Source organism: Pongo abelii, chromosome 11, assembly GCF_028885655.2.
Source record: "Pongo abelii isolate AG06213 chromosome 11, NHGRI_mPonAbe1-v2.0_pri, whole genome shotgun sequence".
Lineage (NCBI taxonomy): Eukaryota > Metazoa > Chordata > Mammalia > Primates > Hominidae > Pongo > Pongo abelii.
In genome coordinates, this window is record NC_071996.2 from 17,761,197 (window position 1) to 17,781,762 (window position 20,566).

The following is a 20,566-nucleotide window of genomic DNA, read 5'->3' on the forward strand; positions in this document are numbered from 1 at the left end:
TTAAAAGAACTGTCTACACTCACGAACTCAAATTTTCTTTTCATTCACTCTTAATCTCACACCAGCGTCTTCAATTTCAGCAGTCCTCCAGAGTTGTTTTTCCTCAAGATTACCACTATTTTTTTTCTGTAAATAAATCTATGCATTTTTTCTTACACCTCATTTAATCTGTCAGCAATATTTGAGCCAATGGAGGGCATCTCCTCCCTAACGGCATCTTCACTTGGCTTTCAGGACCTCACTCCCTCAGGCTTTTCCTCCTGCCTTTCTAGTCCATTCATCATGGTCTGTTTTGCTTGCTGCTCCTCATCTTTCTCCTTTTGGACATTGCTGTTTCCCAGGGCTCAGTCCTCAATCTGCTTTCTCCTTTTTATTTTTCTTTTTTTGAGACAGAGTTTGACTCTGTCCCCCAGGCTGGAGTTCAGTATTGTGATCTTGGCTCACTGCAACTTCTGCCTCCTGGGTTGGGTTTAAGCAATTCTCCTGCCTCAGCCTTCTGAGTAGCTGGCATTACAGGTATGTGCCACCATGCCTGGCTAATTTTTATATTTTTAGTAGAGACAGGTTTCCCCATGTTGGCCAGGCTGGTCTCAAGCTCCTGACCTCAGGTGATCTGTCTGCCTTGGCCTCACAAAATGTTGGGATTACAGGTGTGAGCCACTGCACCCGGCCCCTCATGACTTTTTCTATTGTGTATATGCTAGTGATTTCCAAATGTATGTCTCCAGCTCAGATCTCTGTCCTTAATTCCAGATTTGTATATCAGCCTGCCTACTTGACATCTCTATTTGGTTATTTATTGGGTATCACACACTTGTCAGATCCAAAATTGGGCTACTGATGTACTTCCTGAAATCTACACCTCATGTAGTCTTTCCTACTTTGGTTAAGGGCAACTCTTCCAGTTGCTCTGCCAAAAATGTGTGTGTCATTCTTGACTCATCTCTCTCTCTCTGACACCTCACATCTAATCTCTCAGTAAATCTTGTCAGGTCTACCTGAAGAATGTGTCCAGAAGCCAGTCATATCTTGTACATCTGAGCCACCTTCATCTGTAGTCTAGATGAGTGTCATAGACTGGGAATTGATCGTCCTGGCTTTTGAAAACTTCCCTTTTCATCCATTCTTAACTCAGTGGATGTATTTAAAACATAAGTCAAATTGTGTCATTCCCCTGCCCCAGCCTTTCTGATTGTCCCCCATTTCACTCTGAGTATGGTCAAAGTTCCTCCTGATTATCTCCCTTGCTCTGCTTCAGCCACACTGAATTCTTGCCATCCCATATCTACCCCTAGTGCTTAAAGACTCCAGACACACCTCTGTGCTTGGCAGTTCCCTGTGTTTGGAATGCTTTTCCCCCAGATATCCTCCTAGCTTGCTGTTTCCATTCCTTCAGTTCTTTATTTAAAACTCCCTTTCTGAGAAGAAGAAGACAAAGGGTAAAAAGAAACTCATTAAGGAACATCCACTTTCTGAGGAAGAACTGTGTACTACCCAGACGCATCATGCTTAAGATGCAATTGGGAGCATACAAGGAATGCTCTCTAAGGTAATCAAGGCAAGGTTCAATGAAACAAAGTGATTTATCATCTCTAACTTCAAACCTATTTGTATCTTGACATCAACGCTGTTAACCTTATGTCATCGTTTCTTAGGGTCTTTGATATACAATTAAAAGGTTTTTTGTATTAGAAAAAAAAAACCCTTTCTCAGCAGGGACTTTTCTGGGCATCCCAACTTTCCCACCACCCTCCCCATCAAACACATAAACATTTCATTTTCCTGCTTTAGTTTTTCTCCTCTAACATACTGTATATTTTGCCTTATCTGTCTGTTGTTATTGTGTGTTTATCTCACTCTCATGAATAGGGTTTTTATTTTTCACTACCATATCCTCACTGCTTAGAAAAAGGCTTAGCATATTGGATGTAGCTACCTAATAAAAACTTATTAAATAAGTGAATGGAGTTTATCCTGGATACATTGTTTGATTGATTCTCACTTTAAAAATGTTTGACATGGATCGGGCGTGGTGGCTCACACCTGTAATCACAGCACTTTGGGAGGCTGAGGCAGGCGGATCACGAGGTCAGGAGATCGAGACCAACCTGACTAACACGGTGAAACCCCGTCTCTACTAAAAATACAAAAAAATTAGCCGGCTGTGGCAGTGTGCACCTGTAGTCCCAGCTGCTGGGGAGGCTGAGGCAGGAGAATGGCATGAACCTGGGAGGTGGAGCTTGCAGTGAACCGAGATCATGCCACTGCACTCCAGCCTGAGTGACAGAGCAAGACTCCATCTGAAAAAAAAAAAAAAGTTTGACATGGTTCATTCTAACAGTTTTGCCTAGTAATTGTATGCATTTTTAAAATTGTTTTGGCTCTTTGTAATAAGCTACATTCTTTATATTAATTTTTTTATTTAGGGAGAAAAGCCCAATATTGTGGTTATTCACTATTTATTCTTTTACTAGTAATCATAATTGTAATTATGGTAAACTGAGTCAGAGGAATTGCAAACTTTACTGGTATTTTATTTTATTTTATTTTTTTGAGATGGAGTCTCGCTGTATCGCCCAGGCTGGAGTGCAGTGGCGCAATCTCAGTTAATTGCAACCTGGGTTCATGCATTTTTCCTGCCTCAGCCTCCCAAGGAGCTGGCCCTTGCATAAGGTGGCCACACAGATTTTTGAAGCATTCCATATTTTGCACAGTCACTGGAAGGTCATTTGACTGTTTGCTGAGTAGCTTTAAGGAAACAGTGTGAATCAAAGCAAAATGGGTGCCACCAAAACATTGAAATTGTGATTTGTGCTATAAAAATAGTCATGTAAGGTGGTCTGTGAGATGACACCAGAGCCAAATAACGTGTGGGGTGTTATGTACAAAATATATTGTTAGTATGTATGTTAAAAATTGAAGAATGTCAACTTGCAACTTCATGGAACCTAAAAAAAAAAATAAAAGTAGGGTTTTGGTCTCCCATGTCAGCTGGAGATGAACATGTATATAAAGCATCATCATAACAAACATCTGCTGGCTGAGAGTTTGAGTCTGTAGAGAAGGGTCATTAGTCCAAGTCAGGTCTTAACATCCATTGGTTTTTCTGGCCTTGGTGTGATCAACTCCATAATAGTGGACAATCACATTATCTACTTTAATGAGATATTTATGAAAAAATTTATTTACAAACTATGACATAGTTGAGATGCCGTGTATTATAAGCCATAAAGAGTAGGACAACTAAGAAGCAAAATTAGGACTTAATAACATTTCCTGAAAACTACAACATTTGCATATTAGAACCTATGAACAAAATACGCTTTGGGTTTTATTTGGGATTCCAAGATAATTTCAGTCATAAAGTTTAGGAACAGATTATTCCATTGTTTTACTATTTCTCTGAGCATTTAAAAATATGTTATCTTGTTAAATTATTATAACAACCTGGTAAAATAAGGCAGCATAGTCCTCACTTTGTAGAAGAAGACATGGAGCCTAAGAGAAGCAGCTTGTCCAAGAGCAAATAGCTGTTCATTATGGAGCTAGGACTTATGCAGAGTTGGGACACTTTCTATTATGTCAGGTTAATGCAAGTTAATTTACTGGGTCAAAGTGCCCTCAATTTATGAGTATTTCATCTTACTTTTTTTCTTCTTTAATTAGAAGCTTCATGAGAAGTTTGTAGAACATATGCATAAGTGGATGGGATAATACTGTTAAGTTCTGATATTCTGATATTGTTTGAAATACTCTAAGAATTTTACATTTGGTAAGTTTCCAGATCAGTATTTTAAAACAGTAATTTTATTTGTTACATTTTTATACATAGAATTTGCGAATTACTTTCTGACTACAAAGAAAAACAGATTCCAAAATACTCTTCTGAAAACAGCAACCCAGGTAAGACTTGTGATAGTGAATTACTTTAGTCAGTTGTCCACAACCTTTTTGGCACCAGGGACCGGTTTTGTGGAAGACAGTCTTTCCATGGGCTAGGGGAAGGTGGGGATGGTTTCAAGATTATTCAGTCACATTACATTTATTGTGCTACTTTATATTATTATTACATTGTAATATATAATGAAATAATTATACAACTTACCATAATGTAGAATCAGTGGAAGCTCTGAGCTTGTTTCCCTGCAACTAGATGGTCCCTTCCGGGGGCAAAGGGAGATGGTGACAGATCATCAGGCATTAGATTTTCATACAAAGCACACAACCTAGATCCCTCGGATGGGCAGTTCACAACAGGGTTCATGCTCCAATGAGTATCTAATGCTCTCACTGATCTGACTGGAGGCAGAGTACAGGCTGTAATATGAGCCATGGGGAGTGGCTGTAAATACAGATGAAGCTTCCCTGGCTTGCCTGCTGCGCACCTCCTCCTGTGTTGCATGGTTCCTAACAGACCATGGACTGGTACCAGTCTGTATCCTGGGAGTTGTGGACCCCTGCTCTGGGAGGTCCTACCATAGATTAAAAAAGTAAAAGTAAGGAATTTTTGATCACTAAATAACAGTGAAGCACAGGTCATGTTTTACATATGCTTGTGCCAACAAGGTCTCACTATTACTGACTTCATTCCTCCTAATTTGAAGTTGAAAGAGATACATTTACTATGTTGGAACAAGATGTGTTCTTCCACCGGCTGGTTAATTGTCATGATAACAGTAATTTTGTTAGAAAAAGTGCTCTGCTACCATTTGCCAAAAGATTGTCATAATGTAGAATTTGCCCAATGCAAGGGTCAGCAGATTATAATAAAAGTATAAAAATGTTTCACAGTAACAGAAATGCTAGTATGCTACCTGGATGTGGACACCTAATACATGGTACAATCCAAACTGTATGGGGACACCTTTAATTTAGCCATCTATTTATCAAAGAGCTTCTGTAAGTTAGGTTTTATAAGTTGCAGGAGACAAAGATGGAATAGATGTAGTTTTAATCTTTAAGGTGCTCATGACAGAACTGTCTCTATTTCATTTCTGTGCTTTTTCAACAGAATTTACAAAGAAAACATTCGTATTTATGTTTTCACTTGTCCACTTAACAAATAACTGTCAAATGTCTTTTTGATACTAAGCATTTTTTCTAAGGCTACAGAACACAAAAACACAGACAGGAGCTTGTTATTATTATCATTGTCATTTTTATTATTTTGCTGCTTTATTCAGTGCTTACTGTGTGCTAAATGCCCACTGGAATCTTATAATTATGATTTATTATATGTGATACTGATTATGTGCCAGACATATGTGATGAGGAATGAAAGCTTTAGAAAGAAAGGAGGTAGGATTTAAGGTAAGCATGCAGAGTAAGAAGAATTTTTCAGGGAAAGAAGCAGAAGAATGACATTTGGCAGAAGGAACATGTAGTGAGATTGTGTGTTTGCCAGAAGGAACATCTAATGAGATTGCCTGTTTGGGAGGAAGAGCAGCAAGTGCAGAAGACAAGATGCTTGAGTGAACTTTGCAGGGTTTCTGAGCAGCTCACTTTTGCTAGTACCAAAAGTGTGAGATACGAGAGGTTGGGAATGAGGTGAATACTTAGCTAAGGCAAGTTTATGATAGACTTTTTAATACTATAGAAATGAGTAGGTCTTATCCTGTGTGCCATGGGAAATTTACCAGGTAGAATGCTTTGGACTGCAAATACTAGATGAGCAGTGGCTAAAACAGTAGGAACCAGAGTTGTTTTGTTTGTTCAGTGATATCCTAGGGATCCCACTTTTCCCTCTTTCAGCTGTCATGTTGGCAGTGTTTTATTCATGTCTCCTTTCGTTGTTGGCTAATCTGCAGCAGCCCCAAACATCTTGTTCTCACAACACAACATCGCAAGGGCTGCTTTTCTTCACATGTGTCTTTTAAACAGGGAGGAAACTTAGAAGCATGCAAGGGGCTTCCTGTAACATTTCATTGGCTGTGTCACAGTGCCTGCTTGTTCCCAAACCAGGCACTGGGAAGGCAAATACCTGATTAGCTTAGAATAAACATTTCTCTTTCTGAGGCTGAAGAGGGGGATTGGAATAATAAATATCCCAATAGACTTGTGTTTCTTCTGCAAGAAAGAATAAGGAATGGCTATTGGTAGGGAGCCAACATTGTGTGCCGCAGGGGCCCATTGGAGAAATTTGTGCAGGGGAGTCACAAGATTAAATTTGGGTATTAAGGCATTCTGGTTATGGTGTAAAATGGGTTAGCAAGCTTTTTCTGTAAAGGACCAGGTGGGAAATATTTTAGACTATGTGGTCTCTGTCGTGTCTACTTAACCCTGCTGTTGTCTGCTGTTGTAGTGTGAAAGCCACCACGATTATATGTAAGCAAACAGGCATGACTGAGCTCCTATAAAACTTTATTTACAAAGCCGTAAGGCAGGTTGGATTTGGCCTGTGGCCTATAGTTTGCTGGGATTGATGGAAGGTAACCATGTAAAGAAACCAGGAGACAAAGGAAGCTTTTGCAGTAGTCAGCTATAGTTTCCATGTCACACATCCTTGGACTAGTATCAATGTGTATTATAAGGTTTTCACCCATCCTTGGTGAAATAAATAACGTTAGGAATCTCAGTTACTCATTTTAATATGTTAGCCTTCGTTATGCCTTTTTCATTTGTTTTGCTGAATTCTTTTCATGTAAGAAATAATGTTAATAGTTGACAGTTTTCTTTTAAATAAAAGCCATTTTGTAAATGTTTATGTTCCCAGTGGCAGTGGGAATATAAAACAGAGGCAGAAGAGAGGTATCGTCAATATGATTTAGTGATAATTGAATGAGAAGGGCTTGGGAGACAGACAGAAATCTCAGATGATGTACAGGTTTCCGGGTTGTACACTAGTATTTAACCTGGACGTGAGGAAGGAGTAGGAAATTTTCTGGTGAATACAGAAGAGCAAAGAGAAGCAGGTCAGCAGGAATGACTAATGTTTTTCTATGCATGTTTCATGGAATATTCGTGTAGGATATTTTGAGTAGGTAATTGGGTAATCAGCATTTATAACTTGCATCCTACTGGTTTGACTCTCACTAATAAGACTTGTCAAAGATCCAAGAATCTGAAAGTCAATGATAAATGTCCATGTGTATCAGCATCCTTGACCGAAAGTCAGCATCCACAGAACACAGAATTGGGACAGATGAACTTCATAGATAAAGATGAATATTGGTGTTGTTCCTCTTAGGGAATGATACTCTCCATGACCTGTGTGAGTCACAGCTGCCAGAAAAGAAAGAGCAAGGAGCATATGAAGGCAGCACAGCAAATTCAGTCCTTGAGTGCCCTGCTTGGCTTCATGTCATAGTTCTGACTTCTAAAAAATCATTTTCTGCAAAATGTGCTTTGTGTTTTTCCCTCTTGCCACCTGCAGCCAAACAGAATCCCTTTAGCAGGGCATTTTTGTGTTCTTCCTTTAAACAAAGCAACATATAAATAATGAAAAGAAGTAAGAGAAAGAGTGTTTTTTGTATGGGATAGTACTTAACATAAACTTGAGAGTGAGTACCAGGATTATACTTAGAATTTATGGACTGGATCGAAGACTGGATAGAAATCTAAAGATTGCTGACCCAAACACAATGTGGTTTCTTTGCTTTATTGTCACAGCTCTGAATTCACAACTATTAGTTAAATTCATATGCACTATAACTTTACAAAGCATCTTCCCAAACCAAATATTTACTGATTTATTATAATTTGTATGACTTCATTATAGAATTGACTTTCCAAGTGTTCATGAGAATTGTTGAGAATTTGCTACTTAGTGTCATCTCAGCTGTGTCCACATGAGCTGTCACCTTGTCTTAATGAATAATGGTTCACTAGGAATATTGGTTTTGGCATTAAAATGATCTATATCTAAATGCAGATAGGATCAGGGACCACTGTTGAACATTAATGTCCAAGCATCTTAAAATTACACATAAGGCTTTCCTAATCTGACTTCTGCCCCACTCTCCATCTTTAGCCCTTTTCCCTGTGTGCCCTTTCTCTGGCATTACTGAGCTGCTGGTAATGCCCTACTCACTCATACTTCTATTGTAGGCAAATACTTTCACTCTTTCAGGCCTCGCTCCTGCTCTTGCTGCTGCATGGCATGCTGTCACCCTTTCCTGCCCTCTACCCATTTTAATCTGGCTAGCCTCAATATTTAAGTCTCTGCTTGGGCAGGTGTTCTAGAAAAGCCATCCCTGACATGTTTTATTTTCATTCTTTTTAGACCCTAACGCCTAATGTGTATTTAGCAGGACTCAATAAAAAATTTCTGAATAAAACAAAGACTGTTTTTACAAAGATGATGTGCAAGACTCTCCCCTGCAGTCTTGGAGCAGAGGGGACAGACATGTGGAGGAATAATGTACAGTTTAGGTGGTAAAGATGCAGTAGAGAAATCAGTAAAGTACTAACGCAGCCTCAAGGAAGGAGGTACCTGTTTATTTGGGGAAAGACATGCAGAATCACGGAAGACTTCACATAGCATTGTTTCAGAAGATGAAAATAAGGCCGAGTGTGGTGGCTCACACCTGTGATCCCAGCACTTTTGGAGGGGATCACGAGGTCGGGAGATCGAGACCATCCTGTCCAATGGTGAAACCCCATCTCTACTAAAAATACAAAAATTAGCTGGGTGTGGTGGTGCTTGCCTGTAATCACAGCTACTCAGGAGACTGAGGCAGGAGAATCACTTGAACCAGGGAGGCGGAGGTTGCAGTGAGCTGATTGCGCCACTGCATTCCAGCCTGGTGACAGAGCAAGACCCTGGCTCAGAAAAAAAAAAAAAAAAAAAAAAAGAAAGTAAATTTGTCAGAATAGTGGAGGGAAACATTTTAGATATTAGGAAGATGTTGTACACTAATAAAAGTGTCAGCAGTGATTTTGGAAATCATTTATAAGGTACTATTAGGAAGTGGAGGAGAGTACACTGTGTCACCTTATATGTTTCTCCTGTAATTTAAAGCTGTGTTTCTGGTGGTTTTGTTCATCTATGTTGGGTGGATGAATTTGTGAGGGAATTTTGACATGTTTGTTTGTCTTCAATCTGGTGACATCTGGTATCTCCCCAAGTGGTTTTTTGAAGTTTTTGAGAATTTTTTCTTAAATGACAATTTCACAAAAGATTAAACGCTCAATTTATGAAATAAAATGAAATGTTGTCTTAAATTAAATCTGTTTTTAAAAGGCAATGGTTTTTAACTGTTCTGAGTGGTTGATTTTAACTGAATATGTGGATTTTTCAACAGAACAAGACTTAAAGCTGACATCAGAGGAAGAGTCACAAACGCTTAAAGGAAGTGAAAATGGCCAGCCAGAGGCATGGAAACTCTTAAATTTAAACTTTTGGTTTAATGTTTTTTTTTTTTTGCCTTAATAATATTAGATAGTCCAAAGAAATTAGCTTTCAGACTAGGCTTTGAGAATCAATAGATTCTTTTTTTTAAGAATCTTTTGGCCAGGTGCGGTGGCTTATGCCTGTAATCCCAGCACTTTGAGAGGCTGAGGCGGGCAGATCACGAGGTCAGGAGATCGAGACCATCCTGGCTAACATGGTGAAACCCTGTCTCTACTAAAAATATAAAAACTTAGCCAGGCATGGTGGCGGGTGCCTGTAGTTCCAGCTACTCGGGAGGCTGAGGCAGGAGAATGGCATGAACCCGGTAGGCAGAGCTTGCAGTGAGCCGAGATCCACCACTACACTCCAGCCTGGGCTACAGAGCAAGACTCCGTCTAAAAAAACCAGAATATTTTAATAGAGTCTTAAAATTTATTGTAATAAATTCAGCAAGCTTATTAACAGAAGAATCAATAGATTCTAATTTAATATTTGATATTTAACTTCAACATAACCCACTGTAAAATTTAAAATACTCTTACTTTAAAATATTCTTATTTGCCTTCTTGATTAGCTTGTAGCTAATCTTTCCTTTTGGAATAGAGGCAAAAACAAATTTCAGAACTTTGTTTGTTCTTTTATTTTTACAACACCCTAACATGATAAAGAAAGTAACATCAATTATTGAATCATATTATTAAGCAATAGGAATTATGAACAATGTAACACTGATGGTCCCTGAGCTGGATTCATGGTTAAAGAGTAATCATGGCCAGTGATTGAAAATCTGCAGTTTTGTATTGTCAGTCACTGATACCAAGGTTAAAGATATATTCTGTCTTGTGGTCTCTCGTTGACCTCAGCGTTTCTGTTCAGGGAGGGAACCAGGTCATAAAAGCAACTCAACTGCCTATTACAAGAATCATATCTTGCAGAATGGGACCTTTGGTGTTAGTGCACAAACACAATAACATTCTAATTTACTTCAGTTGCAGAAAATCAGTACAGATTAAAAATTTTTATGTACTGTCATTAGTACACATTAGAATACATTAGAACTGGACTTAAGCAGATAATCTGGATACATAACACTATCATATGACAGTATATAATTTCAATTAAAATTTGAGTATTTGCCTTTCTTTCTGTTTGCTGTTGATTTCGGCTCCTAATAGTTTAAAGGGTGCTTACAATCCAGTTAGGAATCTTTTAAAAAAGCACTTCACTGCCCTGTAGGGGCTCACTAGTTAGGGTTTCATGAGGTAAACTCTTTTCAAGTGAGGAAGATTTTGCAACACTACAAATCATCTGCTGATTCATTTTTGGTAGATTTAACTCATAACAAATTAAGTTTAGTCCAAACAAATAGTGACAAAGTTAAGTTTGCTGGTTCATGTTTTTCTTCTCCCTTTGTCTAAGGCGAATTATTTTTCTCATGTTAGAAGCCAGTGATTGGCAGTAGCTAAACATAGATTAAAAAGTTAATTCTTAATTTTAATTATTATTTGAGTTTAATTTTAATTATTTTCTAATTTTTATTGTCCATGCTTGATTACTTAAGAATAAAATTATTTTAAAAACATGCACTCCAAAAGAGGAGACGTCACAGAAATACAACAAGCAAATTAACCTTCTCTTTTTGCATCTGTAGAAAATGTCTCAAGAACCAGAAATAAATAAGGATGGTGACAGAGAGGTATACCTTTATATTCAAATGTTTGTGTTGAATTAGATTTTTACATTATGTTATTTAACAAAGTGTAGTAAATGTAAGCCTACATGATCCTATCATGTAAGTAGCATAAATCATCAGTGAAAAATTTAATACTTAACTCAGAATTCTGTGCATTGAATTTTAAAGAGGTGCAAACCCTAGAGATATTCTTTCATTATTATGGAATAATCCCAAATGGTGCTGTAAAATGCTAGGTAATGCCACTTTAGGAGCTTTGGACCAATTATTTTATCTTTCTTGGTTTTAGTCTGATTATCAATAGATAATGTGGCTAAAGTAGATCATTTCTTATTCTGTGTATTTTCCAGCCAGAAAATTTTATGGCTGTCGAAGAAGAAAAGAAGAAGCATGGAAGTACTCATGTGGGATTCCCAGAAAACCTGACTAACGGTGCCGCTGCTGGCAATGGTGATGATGGATTAATTCCTCCAAGGAAGAGCAGAACACCTGAAGGCCAGCAATTTCCTGACACTGAAAGTGAAGAGTATCACAGGTAAGCCTATGGCAACAGTGAACAAGAGATAACTATGTGCTGTCAAACTAATCCTAATTTGGGCTAATATTCATGATGAACAAATTTTATACTTTTACTAGGATATTCAGCCTTGCCTGTTAATCAGAAAAATGAAAATCAGCAAACAATGAGTTACCGTTTTTTCCGGTCATTAATTTATTTGAAAAATAACCAGTAATGGCAAATGTGAGGGAAAAGGCATTTTCTTTTCTTTTCAGTGAACTTCTATTTTAGCTTCGGGGTACATGTGCAGGTTTATTACATAGGTAAGCTGTATCATGGAGGTTTGGGATACAGGTTATTTCACCAGCCACATAATAAACAAAATACTCAAAAGGTAGTTTTTTGGTCGTCTCCCTCCTGCCACGCTCCACCCTCAAGTAGGCCCCAGTGTCTGTTATTCTCCTCTTCGTGTCCATGAGTTCTCATTGTTTAGTTCCCACTAATGAGTAAGAATATGTGGCATTTGATTTTCTGTTCCTGCATTAGTTTGCTTAGGATAATGGCCTCCAGCTCCATCTGTGTTGCTGCAAGGGAAATGGTTTCATTGAAAAAGACATTTCATACACTGTTGGTAAATACATTTTGAACATTAATTTAGTAGCATATTCACACACACACATATATAACAAAGTAAGGATATATAATACATGTAAAGGATATTTGTATAGATAAGTTACATGTATAGTTACGTATAAGGACATTTATTATAGCATTATTACATAAAAAATTTGGAGCTAGTCTCATTCCTTATGAACAGGAAATAGCTCAATTTCCATACCCCCAAAATAATGTATTATGCAACCATTTTTAAAAAATGAGGTTAGATCTAGGGTATACTGATTATTTCTCAATTAAAATGTATTTAAAGCATTTAGTTTAATGACACATCTTAAGAGTTCTTGTTAGAATTCTTGTAATATCTGCTGTGTTGCAAATGGAAGCTACATGCTACATTGACACTGTACCTTGTTAGCAACAAGATTGCTAGTTACTAAATTTTTGTTGTCAGTGCCTGAGTGCTGAAATATTGGACCCTCAGTCTGAATATTGCCAAGGGATTGTATATGGGGATCTGTATTTAATATAAACATTTGAGTATATTGGGTAAAACTTGTATTAAAATACATCAAAGGATGTTTGATGTACTAAACCAGGAGTTGGCCAGCTTTTTCTGCAAAGAGCTAGTTAGTAAATATTTTAGCCTTTGTGGACTACATATATTTATTTTCTTGAGACAGGGTCTTGCTCTGTTTCCCAGGCTGGAGTGCAGTTGTGTGATCACGGCTCACTGCAGCCTCGACTTTCTGGGCTCTAGTGATCCTCCCACCTCAGCCTCTCTACTAGCTGGGACCACACGTGTGCAACATCACACCCAGCTAATTGACACTATGGACTGTAAGGTGAATAAGCATGGCTGTGTTCCAAGATACTTGACTTACAAAAACAGGCAGTGGGCTGGATTTGGCCCACAGGTGCTTATTTGCTGACCCTTGTGCTAAAAGGAAGGTGCTGCTAATGCAGTGACTCTTATTTGTAAAAGTGCCCTGCATGTGTGAAATTATCCTTCCTTTGAGAAAAGGATGTATTTCAGTATTCACCTCACCATATTTTTCCACAGTGACTTCATATAATTTTTAAAACTTCATTTATAAAATAAGATTATTGTCTGCATTTCTCCCACTTTATTTCTGTTAATAGAACTCAGTATTTTACTGTGATCAATTACTTTGTATATTTGATGAGTATCAACTGTCCTAGAATTGGCTGATTTTTATCAAGCAAGAAATATTCTCCTTGAGACTTTTAGTATTTCTTGGTCTTTATGTATAAGCACGAACAAAATGATAATCAGCTCGTGTAATCTAGAAATGTTCAAGGTGCCTTTAAAACCTTGGTCAGGCATTTTTAAATGCCATATGTGTGTAATTTTTATAACCTTTAAAATATATAATTGTTACATAAAATTTGAAAACTTCACCTGTTATGTAAAATGTGGAAACTATTGTTTCTTGTCTATCACTTTTCCATGACTGTGGACGAAAATTACATCATTCTCAGTCATGAGTGCTAAGTATGTTGTCCTTAAAGAACTGTCTACACTCACGAACTCAAATTTTCTTTCCATTCACTCTTGATCTCACACCAGAGTCTTCATTTTCAGCAGTCCTCCAGAGTTGTTTTCCCTCAAGATTATCACTAATTTTTTTCTGTCATAAATCTAGGCATTTTTCTTACACCTCATTTTATTTAATCTGTCAGCAATATTTGAGCCAATGGAGGGCATCTCCTCCCTAATGGCATCTTCACTTGGCTTTCAGGACCTCACTCCCTCAGGCTTTTCCTCCTGCCTTTCTAGCCCATTCATCATGGTCTGTTTTGCTTGCTGCTCCTCATCTTTCTCCTTTTGGACATTGTTGTTTCTAATGGCTCAGTCCTCAATCTTCTTTCTCATAGTTTTTTTTTTTTTTTTTTAAGACAGAGTCTGGCTTTGTCCCCCAGGCTGGAGATCAGTGGCTTGATCTTGGCTCATTGAAACCTGTGCCTCATGGGTTCCAGCACTTCCCCTGCCTCAGCCTCCTGAGTAGCTGGGATTACAGGTGGGCGACAGCATGCCAGCTTATTTTTGTATTTTTAGTAGAGACAGGTTTCCCCATGTTGGCCAGGCTGGTCTCAAACTCCTGATGTCAGGTGATCTGCCCGCCTTGGCCTCACGACGTGTTGGGATTGCAGGCGTGAGCCACCGTGCCTGGCCCCTCGTGACTTTTTCTACCGTGTATATGCTAGTGATTTCCAAATGTATATCTCCAGCTCAGATCTCTCTCCTTAATTCCAGATCTCTACATCAGCCCACCTACTTGACATCTGTATTTGATTAGCCGTTGGGTATCACACACTTGTCAGATCGAAAATTGGGCTACTGATGTCCTTCCTGAAATCTATACCTCATGTAGTCTTTCCTACTTTGGTTAATGGCAACTCTTCCAGTTGCTCTGCCAAAAACCTCAGTGTCATTCTTGACTCATCTTTCTCTCTGTCTTGACACTTCACATCTAATCTGTCAGTACATCTCGTCAGGTCTACCTGAAGAATATATCCGGGGCCAGTCTATCTTGTACATCTGAGCCACCATCATCTGTAGTCACCGTCATTTGTAGTCTAGATGAGTGTCATAGACTTGGAATTGATAGTCTTGGTTTTTAAAAACTTCCCCTCTCATCAATTCTTAACTCAGTGGATGTATTTAAGACATGAGTCAAATTGTGTCATTCCTCTGTCCCAGCCCTTCTGATTGCCTTCCATTTCACTCTGAGTATGTGCCAGAGTTCCTCCTAATAACTGAAAGGCAGTAAACCATCTGGCATGTTACCTCTCCTGCTTAAACTTCTGTTTCTTATCTCTTTTGCTGTGTTTCAGCCACACTGAACTTGTTGCTATTCCTTACCTATCCCTAGTGCTTAAAGACTCCAGGCACACCTCTGCACTTAGCAGTTCCCTGTGTCTGGAATGCTTTTTCCCCAGATATTCTTCTAGCTTACTCTTTCCATTACTTCAGTTCTTTACTTAAAATCCCCTTTCTAAGAAGAAGAAAAAGGGTAAAAAGAAACACAGTAAGGAATAGCCACTTTCTGAGGAAGAACCATGTAACAGCACAATTCCTAGTCCAGAGAAAATGAAGAAAATGAAAAAAAAGAGAGATAATGAGGACTAACAGAAAGGAATTAGGATTGTTTCACCAGGACGTGTCAGGCTTCAGATTCAATTGGGAGCATACCAGGGATGCTTTCTAACGTAATTGAGGGAAGGTTCAATGAAACAAAGTGATTTATCATCTCTAACTTTAAACCTATTTGTGTCTTGACATCAACTCTGTTAACATCATCATTTTTTAGAGTCTTTGATGTACAAATAAAAGTTTCTTTGTATTAAAGAAAAATCCTGTTTCTCAGCAGGGACTTTTCTGGCCATCCCAACTTTCCCACCACCCTTCCCATCAAACACATAAACATTTCATTTTCCTGCTTTAGTTTTTCTCCTCTAACGTACTGTATATTTTGCCTTATCTGTCTGTTGTTATTGTGTGTTTATCTCACTCTCATGAATAGGGTTTTTATTGTTCATTACCATATCCTCACTTCCTAGAAAAAGGCTTAGGATATCAGATGTAGCTACCTAATAAATAGGTATTAAATGAATGAATGGAGTTCATCCTGGGTATATTGTTTGATTGATTCTCACTTAAAAAATGTTTGACAAGGTTCATTTTAACAATTTTGCCTGGTAATTATGTGCATTTTAAAAATTCTTTTGGCTCTTTATAATAGGCTACGTTCTTTATATTAATATTTCTTTGCTTAGGGAGAAAAGCCCAATATTGTGGTTATTCACTATTCTTTTACTGGTGATCATGATAATTGCAATTATGGTAAAATGAGTCAGAGGAATTGCAAACTTTACTGGTATCTTATTTATTTAGAGACAGAGTCTCGCTCTGTCACCCAGGCTGCAGTGCAGTGGTGTGACCTCAGCTCGCTGCAACCTCTGCCTCCTGGGTTCAAGCGATTCTCCTGCCTCAGCCCCTTGAGGAGCTGGGATTACAGGTGCGTGCCATGACGCCCGGCTAATTTTCGTATTTTTAGTAGAGACGGGGTTTCACCCTGTTTGTCAGGCGGGTCTCGAACTCCTGACCTCAGGCAATCCACCCGCCTCGTCCTCACAAAGTGCTGGGTGGATTACAGGCTTAAGCCACCACATCCGGCCACTAGTATTTTATTTTTTTTAGGGTGGTAAATGTAATGGACTCACAAATTCTTTCCAAGGGATTATGGACCTTCGGTATGTGAAATAAAAAGACAGTTGGAATTTTTTGCTTCCTATAGTAAGACTATACTGGTCAGGCATTGTCTATTCTGATGGAGCAGTCGTTGCTGCTTGGCTGTCTTTCAGAAGCCAGCTGCTCACATTGATATTGGTTGGTGAGCAAGGCCAGTGGTCATTGATCAATTGACTAGGTTTTGAACTGGCTCTGGGTGGCTTCTTGTTACCATGGCTACATGTCAATTCTTTCCTAAGTTTGAGTCAACTTCAACCAGAAAATTTCTGTTCAAAAGTTGCCTTCCATTAACTATGTTCAAAAAGAAATTTTTAATATTCCAGAATTGTGGATTTAAAGTTTTGGTTATGATGACTTGGTTAATAATAGCTCTCATGAAGATTTTTTTTTTTGATACATAATCTTAACCAGAAGAGTTCTCTGTATAATTTATTTCTTAAAAATAATTGTTTTGTTTTTGTTTTTGGTATTTTTAGAAGCTTTTGCTCAAGTCCTATCATAATCTCCAGTAGGAGATTTTAGTCTCTTTGTCAGTTCATGTATGTATATGATAGTCATATTCTGTCTTTTTAAATTCCTTTTCTTGTTCACTTTTTTCTCTGTACAATAATGGTGATACTGTTATACATTTTTATCTCATTAAAAAGTAGTTAGAATTTTCTGCTGGCAAATCTAGCTTTTTATATATTTTGACTGAATAGGTTAAAAGTGAAGAAAATTTACCAGATCATTTTATTTTCAAACAAAATCATAAGTAATAAAAATTGCTATTTTGAATTATAAATAATGACATTTAGATATTTTAAAAATAAGGATACCCCCCCCCCCGCCAATAGCTTGGCTTTGTGTTTCTATGCAAATCTCATGCAAATTGTAATTCCCAGGTGTTGAGGAAAGACCAGCTAGGAGGTGATTGGATCATGGGGTCAGTTTCCTCCATGCTGTTCTTGTGATAGTGAGTGAGTTCTCACAAGAACTGACAGTTTCATAAGGGGCTCTTTGCGCTTCACTTCTCTCTTCTCTCTCTTCTCCTGCCGGCTTATGAAGAAGGTGCCTGGTTCCCCTTCACCTTCTACCATGGTTGTTAAGTTTCCTGAGGCCTCTCCAGCCGTGCATAACTGTGAATCAATTCATCCTCTTTCCTTTATGAATTACCCAGTCTCAGGTATGCATGTGTATGAATAACCCAGTCTCCGGTATGTACATATGTATATGTGTGTGTGTATACATACATACATATATATGATACATATATGTGATGTGAGATATATATGTATGTATATATCCCCATTTTCTTTATTCCACTCATCAGTTGATGGACACTGGTTGGTTCCATATCTTTGCATATTGTGAATTGTGCTGCAGTAAACATATGTGTGCAGGTGTCTTTTTGAGAGTACGATTTCTTTTATTTTGTATAGATATCCAGAAATGAGAATGCTGGATAAAATGGTAGGACCTACTTTTAGTTCTTTGAGAACTCTCCATACTGTTTTCCATAGATTTGTATGAATTTGTATTCCCACCAGCAATGTATCACTGTTCTCTTTTCACCACATCCACACCAACATCTGTTGTGTTTTGATTTCTAATAGTGGCCATTCTGGCTGCAGCGAGGTGATATCTCGCTGTTGTTTTATTGTACATTTCCCTGATGATTAGAGATAGTTAGCATGTTTTTATATGCTTGTTTACCGTTTGTACATCTTCTTTTGAGAAATGTCTATTCATGTAATTTGGCCACTTTCTAATGGAATTATTTGTGTGTTTTTCCTGTTGATTTGTTTGAGTTTCTTGTAGGTTATAAATGTTAGTCCTTTGTTAGAGTCATAATTTTCTAATTTTTTTCCCATTGTATAGGTTGTTGATTTACTCTGATGATTATTTCTTTTGCTGTGCTGAAGCTTTTTATTTTAATTAGGTCTTATTTATTTATTTTCATTTTTGTTGCATTTGCTTTTAGGGTCTTCATCATAAATCCTTTGCCTAGGCCAATGTTTTCAGGTCTTAGGTTTAGGCCTTTAATCCATCTTGAATTAATTTTTGATATGGTGAGAGATAGAGATCCAGTTTCATTCTCCAACATGTGGCTATCTTTTTTTCCCAGCACCACTTATTGAATAACCTGTACTTTCTCCAGTGTATGTTTTTGTATCCTTGCTCAGAGATCATTTGGTTGTAGTGGCTTTATTTCTGAGTTGTCTATTCTGTTCCATTGATCTATGTATCTATTTTTATACCAGTACCACGCCGTTTTTGTTACTGTGGCCTTAGAGTATAATTTGAAGTCAGGTAATGTGATGCCAACGTATTTGTTCCTTTTGCTTGGTATGTCTGTTGCTATTCAGGCTCTTTTGTGGTCCTACATGAATGTCAGCATTTTAAAATAATTCTGTGAAGAATGACATTGGTACTTTGGAAGGAATTGTATGGAATGTGTAGACTGCTTTAGGCACTATGGTCATTTTCACTATATCAGTTCTTTCAGTCCATGAACATAGGATGTATTTTCACTTGTTTGTGTCATCTGTTATTTTCTTCGGTGGTGTTTTCCAGTTATCCTTATATAGATCACTCACCTTTTTCGTTAAGTTTATTCCTAGGTATTTCACCCTGTTTTGCAGCCACTGTAAAAGGGATTGGATTGTTGATATGAACTCTCAGCTTGGTCGTAGTTGGTGTATAGTGTTGCTACTGATTTGTATTCATTTATTTTGTAACCTCTGAGACTTTACTGAATTCATTTATCAAATCTAGGAGTGTTTGTAGGAGTCTTTAGGGTTTTCTAGGTATAAGATCATATCATTGGTGAAGAGATAGTTTGACTTCCTCTTTTCCAATTTGGATGCCCTTTATTTCTCTTGCCCAATTGCTCTGCCTAGGACTTCCCAGTTTTATTCTTAATATGCATGAAATAAAAGTAAAATGGAAAGTGCTTAACGATGAGTTTATTTCACGTCTCTCTCTCATACACAGATACAATTAATTCAAAGTCCTATGTTAAAAACATAATATTAGACCCTGTCTTGTTCTAAAAGGAATTTCTAAGTTGTTTATAAAATATATAGGAATCAAGAATATAAGTGGAAAGTGTTTCCAAAAAATAAACATAAAAAGTATGGGTTACAGGCCACAGACCAGTACCAGTCCCTGGCCTGTTAGGACCTGGGCCACACAGCATGAGGTTAGAGGCAGGTGAGCAAGTGAAGCTTCATCTGTTTACAGTCACTCTCTGTCACTCGCATTACCGCCCGAGCTCCTCCTCCTGTCAGATCAGCGGTGGCATTAAGATTGTCCTGAGTGTGACCTGAACCCTGTTGTAAGTTGCTCATGCAGGGGATATAGGTTGTTCACTCCTTATGAGAATCGAATGCCTTTATGATCTGTCACCATCTTCCGTCACCCCTAAATGGGACCATCTAGTTGCAGGAAAACAAGCTCAGGGCTCCCACTGATTCTACATTTTTGTGAGTTATATAATCATTTCATTATATATTAATAATAATAGAAATAAAGTGCACAATGAATGTAATGTACTTGAATCGTCCTGGAACCATCCCCCATCTCAGGTTCCTGGAAAAATTATCTTCCACAAAACCAGTCCCTGGTGCCAGCATGGTTGGGGACACCTGGTTAACAGATGTGAGAGCCCTTTGCCTTGTCTTGGAATAATGTGCAGATATACATTGTGTGAATGACATCTGATGGCGCCATCTTGCTCTGTAGATCATTTTAGGGACACCTCCAGTATTTCATGAAAATTAAAATTTCTTCCAGTGACGAACAAAATGATACCCAGAAGCAACTTTCTGAAGAACAGAACACTGGAATATTACAAGATGAGATTCTGATTCATAAAGAAAAGCAGATAGAAGTGGCTGAAAAGAAAATGAATTCTGAGGTATTTTCTTTAGTTATTTTCAAATGTTTTTATATGTGTAGATATTTTTTAAAAACTGTATTTTGGAAATATAAAGGATTTTTAAGTCATATATATGTGTGTATATATTCTATATATCCTTTGTCATATATCTATATATGTACATATATGATAAAGCCATGTTCTTAATTCAACTCCATTTGCCTGCAACAGTCGAGTAGTGACCTGCACAATGGCCTCAATCCAAAGGAGAAACATTTGATATTTTTTAT

At 37.8% G+C, this 20,566-nt stretch overlaps 1 protein-coding gene across 3 annotated transcripts in view; it reads left to right on the forward strand.

The window, feature by feature from the left end:
- POTEI (POTE ankyrin domain family member I) overlaps positions 1–20,566 on the forward strand; it is a 56,308-nt gene that overhangs the window by 26,824 nt on the left and 8,918 nt on the right. For 2 of the 3 annotated variants that reach the window (XM_024243685.3, XM_054549120.2), the window contains exons 11-15: positions 3,833–3,903; positions 9,243–9,313; positions 10,983–11,027; positions 11,375–11,559; positions 20,192–20,315. In XM_024243685.3, the coding sequence (XP_024099453.3) occupies positions 3,833–3,903; positions 9,243–9,313; positions 10,983–11,027; positions 11,375–11,559; positions 20,192–20,315 (496 nt within the window). The remainder of the gene's footprint in view (positions 1–3,832; positions 3,904–9,242; positions 9,314–10,982; positions 11,028–11,374; positions 11,560–20,191; positions 20,316–20,566) is intronic. The other variant, XM_054549119.2, reaches the window with a different exon arrangement.